At 37.6% G+C, this 9,218-nt stretch overlaps 1 protein-coding gene across 1 annotated transcript in view; it reads right to left on the bottom strand.

Moving 5' to 3' along the window:
• Nucleotides 1-9,218, bottom strand: part of LOC107088576 (mitogen-activated protein kinase 14A-like) — a 13,800-nt gene that overhangs the window by 2,447 nt on the left and 2,135 nt on the right. The window contains exons 2-11 of the mRNA XM_015380846.1: nt 8,709-8,838; nt 7,482-7,540; nt 7,128-7,239; nt 4,408-4,437; nt 4,245-4,292; nt 3,301-3,415; nt 3,116-3,187; nt 1,379-1,458; nt 724-802; nt 373-546 (exon numbers count right to left, since the gene is read on the bottom strand). Coding sequence (XP_015236332.1) covers nt 373-546; nt 724-802; nt 1,379-1,458; nt 3,116-3,187; nt 3,301-3,415; nt 4,245-4,292; nt 4,408-4,437; nt 7,128-7,239; nt 7,482-7,540; nt 8,709-8,838 — 899 coding nt within the window. The remainder of the gene's footprint in view (nt 1-372; nt 547-723; nt 803-1,378; nt 1,459-3,115; nt 3,188-3,300; nt 3,416-4,244; nt 4,293-4,407; nt 4,438-7,127; nt 7,240-7,481; nt 7,541-8,708; nt 8,839-9,218) is intronic.

Genomic DNA, 9,218 nt, shown 5'->3' with positions numbered 1-9,218 from the left:
AGCAACAGAGCATACGGCGGTAAAACCCGCCGAAGGGTGGACCTGTTCGAATTTACAGCCAAAACTCTCCCGGCCTCCGTATTTTCAAGGACATCGAAGGATCCAGTCTAGGTAGACCGCGTCCTTGGAGGATGCAGCCCAGGATTTCGAACAGAGCCTCTGATTAAGAACAGGGCTGTCCGCACTGACGCGGCTCAGGGATTACGTCACACGCAGCGTCGAAAAAATCTGGACATTTCCTCACTTTCTAAAAAAAACCCGGGATGCCCGGGACAGGACGTGAAATACGGATATGTCCCGGGAAATACGGACATTTGGTCACCCTAGTAAAGGTACCTCAGAATATAAATCAGCTAAGTCATTCAGACTTACTCTTCCATTCTCCAACGTCGAGTTCAAGGCTCTCGAAGGAGTCATCGTAAGGTTCTGAATCTGGTTCTGTGTCTGGGTCATGGTATTCAGTCAGAAATGGATGGGCAAGTCCCTGCTTGGCCGTAAGCCTCTTCTCTGGATCCAGCAGCAACATCCCCTCCAAAAGGCTAACAGCTGGAGGCATCAGAAAATACCAAGTATGACCAATCAGACTTAACAAATATTTACTGAACCAGTGGTACTGTTCAAATAGTTTTTATTTATCAGTCGAAAAGGGGTTTATTTATCAGTATTATTTATCTGCTATCATATTTGCACCTAAAGTAAGGTCGGCAATAAAAAACAATTCACCTTTCTCGTTCATTGTTGGAAACACTTCTTTAAAATTCTTCTTCTTCTGTGAAGGGAGACCTTGCACATATGACTGAGCCTGGAGATAAAATGAAAGCAATGACGCGATAATTTGAAACAGAACAGAAAGCAAAAAACAGATGAATGCTCTGATGGAGATGGGGCAAAAAACCTATGATAAATCCATCTTTATTCATAGTAGAACACCATCCATCCATCCATCCATCCATCCATCCATCCATAAAGGGGGGGTGCTGCATATGCCCATCTGCCCCTGGAAGCAGGAAACAACCTGGACTGATCATCCTTCCATCACAAGGAAGGAAGGATAAGATTGCACACACTTATAATCAAAGACAATCAAGAGAGACCAACTAACCACCAGGGTTGTGTTGGTGGACTGTTGGAGGAAGCTGGAGTAGCCAGAGAGAAAGAGTCCAAACATACACGTGGAAGATAGGCAACCCTCCATGTAAAAAGGGTTTGCTAACTCGGATTTCGACTTAGACCCTTCTTAGAGCAAAAAAAAAATATTTCAAAAGGGTTTTTTTTTTCCAAATCTTGACCAAAGCAAGCAAATTTATCTGCATATGTACTTTAATGCAATTTCAAAAATGCTACAGCAGTCTGCAAAAGTAAAAAAAAAGCAACTTACATCTTTACTCTGCATCTTCTGCACAAGGGAAGAGTCTGGCGTTCCTGTCAGATGGAGGATCTTCTTCAGCTGATCAATACCTGAATGCTTAGGTTAAGGAAAACCAGGACCATCTATCAGCTTAAAAACAAACCGCATAAAACCAAACCACAGTGTGGAAGTTAAAGGTCAAAGCCAAATGCGAAAAATAACTGTACATAGGTTGACTTTAAAATTGTGATTATTTAAGTTAAAGCTGCAGTGTGTAATAATTATAGGAATTTATGACAGAAATGTAATATATTACACATAAGTATGTTATGTATCATTATCTACGAAATGAAAGTCTCAATCTTTACATTTGTGTTGCCTTAGAAATATAATGACATAGAAGCGGGTGGAGGTATGGAGGCAGCAAAGAGTTAACAAACTAGTGACTGCAGAGCTCACCGTTACCCTCCAATGTGATTGCTTCAAGTTACACCTATATACCTAAAATCTGTATCCTACAAAGACTAATATGATACCATTTTTTATATAATTTATGCAAAGTAGACTTGCACTGGCCACCACTGGCAACTGGTCGGTCAGTATGAAGATGACCGATTTCAAACACCAGTCGTGCATTTTTGATTAGTTTTCATTACACACACATCTTTCTCCTTTGCTTTGTCAATGTTTGTTTTGGTCACAGTGCCCAAAACGTATCAGCAGGACAACAGAGGTAAGGGGAGATGGTGTTCTGGAGTTCAGCCAGTGGCAGTGGGTAATCAGTGCAAGCACATCAGCTGAGAGAGCATCAGACCCGGGACGAGATGGCCAGTTGTTCTGCTCATACTCCACACTGATAGAGGCAGCTTGCTGGTGCTAGCTCAGGATGAGAATGAAGGAGCACAGCGGTAGTTCGGAGAAGCCTGCAGAGAGGCTACAGCTGGCCCAGCTATAGAGGCTAACTGCTGATGATTAAAGCAGGAAGACAGAGGCAGGAGCTGTGGCTGAGGCTGGCCGGGAGGAGGACAGTAGTACATTGGAGAAGCCCAACAGGGGGACGGAGCAGAAAGAGGTGGCGGCAGGCTGAGGCTAGTCTTTAAAGGCTAATTGGAGTAGTCGGAAGGAGGACAGCTGAGGATCAGAGGAACCATCAGGGAAAACAGATTGGAGAGAAGGCGGTGTCCTGGCTGCACGAAGGATGACATATCAGTCCTTCTAGGGCTAAAGTAAAATGGCTTACATGAGCATTTCCTAATTCATTATTATTATTTTCTCTATCATCTATTTGATTGAAAAAAGCTTGTTTCCGCTGCCTCCTTCTCTGCCCTCCGCCAACTAAAACAGTGGTCAGTTCATGATACTCTCTCATCTCCTAATTTTCATACCTAATAATATAACGTCAATGTGCAAAAGACAACAGTTTTGTAGAATTTATGGATTTGATGCTGTGATCTGCAATATCCATCAGTGGACACTGATTTTGGTGATTGATGATCGGTTCCCAAAATCCAGATCGGTGTATCTTTACTGTAAACCTCTTCATCATTTGACAATAAAAGTGATACAAATATTGACACTGTGTACAATGTCGGCCCTGGTATTGTTAGAGGGGGAGAAGCAGTGGGGGGAGTGCTTATGTCACTTTAGTCCACAGCCTAACCATTTAATGTTGCTGAAAATTAGACACCGTAAATTTAAACCTCAGTCCTACCACATTTCTGCCCTTCTTCTCAGTTTTGAAAAATCTTTAATAACACATGTGGATACTGTCGTGTCCTGGGAAAAGCACTTTGCCAGTAATCATTTCAGCCAGGATGCAGGCGGCCGACCAGACATCCACTAAAAAGATATAAAATCTATTAACAAAAGTTTAATTTGACAGATTGTGTTGTGTCTTACTTAAATCTCAGGTTTAATCTGAAACTAATAGAGATGGATAGTACTATCATTACCTGTCTGACTGTAGTGCATCCAGTTGAAAATGATCTCAGGTGCTCTGTACCAGCGTGTAACGACATAACCTGTCATTTCACTCTCCGTTTGTCTCGCCAGACCAAAATCCAGAATCTGAGAATAAGGATAGTTCAGTTAAGACCAATAATTTGAATATTAGAACTGCACTTTAGTGAAATATAACAAACAAAAAAAAGGCTTCATGCTACTACTTTACTTTATTTTCCATTTTCATTCATTTAAGCTAAAATTGGATTCCATTATGTTCCTTTAAGATTTTTCTTTGATTATAATTATTAAGTAAATAGAAAAGTAAAAGATGGATTACCAATTTTAAGATGAAGTATATAAAGTGGATCTATTTGCTTCAGCTGAGCCACTCCCCTAGCTACTAAGTTTACCTATAGGTTATCTGCCAGTGCATTGATATGTTACATTGAAAACTAAAGTGAAACTAAGTAAAGTCCCATTCATTTTACCTCTGACTTGGATGATTTATTTTTAATATACTATGTTGAAGTAAAGACACAACACTGACTGCATGTTGAAGGTCGTACTCCATAGGTAAAGTAACTTCTTCCCACGTCTCCCTCTGTTATAAAGACCATATTGTGGTGTGATTGAAGCTCTCTCTGCTAGTATCTCAGATTCTCCAAGGGCTTCTTGGCTCCTTTCTATCATAGCTGCTTGTTTAGAAAGTCAGCCATGGCCAGCTAGGTTTGCAGTGGCATCTTAGTCTTTCCAACTGTACTTCTTTCCATTAATCTTGTGATTATGAACTTTTTTATGTGTAGTCTATCACATTGACATACAATTAAATGCAAGAAATTTTTTTCATTGAATCCCAATTAAATGCATGTGCATTCATGGTTATAATGTGAGAAAGTATGAACATCTTCAAGCAATTTGTCTGTCAAACCTCTGTATGCTTTTTAGAACCTACTTTTAATTCACAGTTCTCACCCACAGCAAGATTGCTCGGCTTGAGATCCTAGAAAGAACAGGAACAACATTATTTGCCTATTTGCTGATAGTAACATGAAAGCAATATGTTTAAAATCAACTTGATTTATTCTTAGGTGAGACAATAAGGCTGATATACCAACCCGATGTATTATCCCAGCAGAGTGGATGTACTGCAGGGGAGAACAACAGGGATTTAAGCAAATCCATATTACCACACTACTGTGAGTTTGCTGTATATAGTGATTGTGAGGATTTCTGTTAAAAATTGACCGCAGGAAAAGTAGTCTCTATTCTACTAGAGACTCTCTAAGGAACCCCTTAGAGAAATGAATCACATTCACTTCAATCTGGGGTTATTTTTCCTGTTGGATGGCAAAAGGAACAGATTATTTGACAGGCTTCCTTTAAGCATACTGTTAGATGTATTTATAATGCATTCAAAGTATTTAACTAACAAAAAAAAGAAGAATTGTCTGAAATTTTTAAAGAAAAATTCAGCAGATGAGAAATAAAAAAAAAAAAAAAACATTTCATTTTCTCCAACACTAAGAGGATATCCAGCTGAAACCAAATATAAAGAGCAGATGTCTGCATAAGAAGACATTTTTCTGGGTGACTTTTAATATATTCATAGATACAAAAAGCAGCTGTAAAACGCGGTCCCGTCCAGGAAACACACAGATGTCTGATATATCTCTGATATAATATAATTAAATATAATAATAATAACAACAACAACAACAACAACAACAACAACAACAATAATAATAATAATAATAGTTTTCAGAAACCTACAACAGCCTCAATTGGCCCTTCCATTATATGTTCTCAAAAAAGTAAAAAAAAAAAGATCTTTGCTTCCACGTTTGAAGATGTTTTGCTTCCCATCCAGGAAGCTTTTTCAACTCAAAATGTAAGAAATAGTGTTGAGTTTGACTTCTGATACTTTGAATTGAAAAAGCTTCCTGGATGGGAAGAGAAATGTCTTCAAACTTGGAAACAAAGTCCAGTGGATCATTTTGTAACTTTTTTGGAATACCTATGACATGGATGATTGGGAATCTTCATCAGCACTTGCATTATATTGTGATTTTATTGGCAGGGTATATTTCCAGCAAAATACCTTTAAAGGAGAGAAACTAAACTTTGCGCTTCTTTACAACTGTCAGGCCTAAACCAATATGTAAGTTAAAAATAAATATGTCTGATAACATGGCATACACTTATAAAGCAACATGTTATGCACCAATCCAAAGACATTCAAGAATGAAGAGAATTAAACCCAATATTGACATGTGTGGGTCTGGGGGGTGTAGAAAAGCACTTTTTAAGACTTTAGGGCTCCAGAAAACAATTTCAAGAGCAGTTATCAATAATACTGAACCTTTCCAGCAGTGTCTGGACTAACAACTCTGTTTATATTGATAATTAATCCTGGAAGTTACATAAGAACCCAGAACCAAACTTAAGCCCAGTAGGAGTCATTGGTTCAGATAAGCTCAGAAGACATGGTTAAGCAACAAGAAAACAACCAGCTAAATGTTTTCCTGAGTGTATAGCTGTAGAAGTAACCCATATATTATCTTCAAGACAAGTATTTAAACCACCCATTCCTGTAAATTGCAACTTTGTGTCCTAAGATTCATTAGTTATATTCCCCTCCACTTCATATATTTAACTCTGGTTCACTTTGATACAACTCATGTAGAGGGCCACAGTGAAAGGATGCATGCTGCTAATATGAGTGAAACGCAGTCATGGCAGCATCATGCTTTAGGGATGCTTTTCTTAAAAATAATGAAGCTGATTAAAACAGATGGAAATCTTTTCAGAAAGCTTGTCTTGTCCAAAAGGCATTGCTACAAGTTTAAAAGCTTTCTTTAAAGAAAACAGAAACAAAGAAAATAGCTTCCTTTCTTTGTTGAACAAAGTTATTTTGATTGTGAAAATGTGCTTCATCTTTCAGAGGTAGGCTGTCACTTGTATCATCTTTTGACGAATAATTTTATTGTCAGAATGAGATGATTTCAAATTAAAGTGTCATACAGACTTCATGTTGTGGGAAATGTGAAAAAAATAGTAATGAGATAAACAGCAATACAGTTTTGGTTCACACCTTAAACTTAGTTTCTGTTCTGTTTCACAAGATTTTTGTTTCTACCCAGAGATGACCTTTATCGTAGTTATCTTGGAAGCCAGTTAAAGGTTTTTTTTTGTTGCTGTTTTTTTCACCTCTGTACATGTTCCACCTTGTGCTGCTGCTGCTTCTTTTTGTTGGTTGGACTTGGTTCAGACTTGCTTAAGCTGAGAAATATTGACATTTCATGTTGCTTAAAACTTAAACGAGTGCTAACTATGAAATAGAAGCAAACTGATACATATTTGGGCTTTTTACATTAAAATCTGAAACAAAAATTGTCAAGGACTTCTAGTCTCCCTTACTCTTATAATAAAAATACGGGCTACTTTTTGGAGTTTCAAATCTAAGTGTAAAATTTATAAATCCCACAAATCTGGCCTCTTCTAAAAATGACAAGAAGACATTTTGTTAAAAAAGTTTGAAGCTAACCAGATTCCACTCTGCACTACTTTGCTTTGTTTATGTTGTTTATCAAAAACATTGGAACAAAACCCTAAGGGTCTTGATAGAAATCTGAAAAAGATTAAGGGATGCTGTTAATTTTGTATTTTCAGAAGTATGATCAATACACTTATTTAAAGGGGCATGTAGATGTGCATCATCAATTAGCAAAAATGTTCAGCATGAGCTCATGATACTCTGTATTACACACCAAAGCTGGACCATAATGAAATGCTTAAAATATATACACATTTTAAGATAAGAATCCAAACAACTCACCTTCAGGCCTCTTAGGAGTTGATAAAAAAGATATATGATGATGCGAAAGGATAATTTACTGTTCTTCATAATGTGCCCCAGATCTTTGGCTACATAGGGCATCACCATATAACTAAAAACAGACAAACAAGGGACGAAAGAAAAGGGTAAATTAAATATAGAAAAATCCATAGAACCAAACCAGAAATTTCGGATATTCAGTATATATAAAGCAGCTCATTGAAAATAAAAACAAGAGAGTATTACAATATAGAAAATCCAAATTAATCTACCCACTAAAATAAAGAGGTGGAGGATAAATCACAGACAGGACCACTGACAAAATCAACAAGCTGGCAGGACTTCTCTACTCACAAGGTTTGGAATTTCTCCAGGGAGGAGTCCGGTGTAAAGACATCAAGAAGGCAGATCACCTTTAAAGAAAAGTATATGAATCCATAAACATGATTACACTCAGTTTAGATGTAAATTTAATGATTTACATAAAGGCTCAGGTTTCTTTTTGTAGCTTGGAGGAATAACCAATCTGCTTGAAGGTTTCTGGAGCTGTACACCTAGATGCAGTATTTTGCATATAATAATAGTAATTCAGGCTTTACTGCCTGTCATCTCAAACCTGTCTGCAATTCTTGAAACACTCTCGTATCAGCCCATCTGGCACAAACAACTGTAGTACAGTCAAAGCATCTAATACAGTAGTAGCCGTTCAAAATTGTAACTGTAATTCTGTGAAAGGGTGGAGTCAGAGTAAAAATACTTTCAAGAGGGGTTCACTCCAGTGGCTGTAAGTTGGAAGGCATTTCGATGGGAGTTGGAGGGATGTGGGCTGCCATTCGGCTGGTGTTTGACTGGGAAGAGCCATTTTGAATGGCTGCTACTATATATGTCCTTTCTTGCTGTTGAAGGATCTCAGTCATTCAGGTCATAATCATTCCAAAAAAGAAAATTAAAAACAATCCACTGGACTTTGTTTACAAGTTTGAAGATGTTTCTCTTTCCATCCAAGAAGCAATTTCAATTCAAAATGTCAGAAATAGCGTTGAGTTTGAGATTTTATTGGCTGTTTTCTACTATCCTGCTTTTTTCTCCATTTGCAGATAATGCCTCTCACTGTGGTTTGCTAGATTCTCAGACCCTCTGTAACCTAATGCAAATGGATAGATGAAAACAACTGTGTGTCTCATCTGCTCTTGAACTTCTTCTAATAACCAGTTTAAGCCTACTTCATATTGTTGGACAGTACCTATTGAGCTGATTCATTGATCCTAAAGATCAGGCAGTAATCAGGCCTTTATGGCTTTTGTGGCTTAAAAAAAGAATAACCAAAAACAAAACTATTGAGCCAATTGTATTTTTATACAGTAAATCGATATTGCTTTGGATGGGTTTTGTCACAAACAGAGGATATGATCATTTATCAAGTACTTTTTTAAAAATTTTTACCAAGGTTATGTATGTCTGAGATTATGTATGTGTAATCTAAAACAATTTAGAGACAGAATAATCTAGAATGAAATTATTTTTAGCAGCACTGTACTCAATTTATGTTGACTCATTGTCATTCCCTGTCATGTTCCTCACATTGTCATTCTGAATATGGCGGAGCAACCTGAGCTCCCTGTAGGCCCGCTTCGCATGGATGAGGGACTGGAAAGGCCGATACAACTTCTTGATTGCCACCTTCTCTTTTGTCTTCTGGTCAATGGCGGAGCTAGACAAGAATAAACACATGGTCTTATTTACATAGTAGCTCATATGACTTTCTCTGATACAGGATTGAAAAGCTCAAACTTACTGAAAGTTTTTTGTCTTTAACTCATTGTTGATCCCTGATAAGGATGAAAACTAAAAACATGCTGACTGAAAGAAGCAAATCTGATCTAATCTTGCTGATTTGTGATTGAAAAAGAACAATCAGAAACAAAATTCAATCAGAGAAAAATCAATCAGACATGCCATTTGTTTATAGTATGTATAACCAGTAGTGTTGCGCTGATGCCATTTTTTGACCCCGATACCGATACCCGATACCTGGCTGTGCAGTATCGGCCGATACCGATACCATAATAATGTAAAATAATTGCCATCATG

The sequence above is a fragment of the Cyprinodon variegatus genome, unplaced genomic scaffold (assembly GCF_000732505.1).
Source record: "Cyprinodon variegatus isolate N-32 unplaced genomic scaffold, C_variegatus-1.0 Scaffold222, whole genome shotgun sequence".
Lineage (NCBI taxonomy): Eukaryota > Metazoa > Chordata > Actinopteri > Cyprinodontiformes > Cyprinodontidae > Cyprinodon > Cyprinodon variegatus.
The sequence above is the reverse complement of the archived record's forward strand: the minus strand, read 5'-3'. Positions and strand labels throughout refer to the sequence as shown.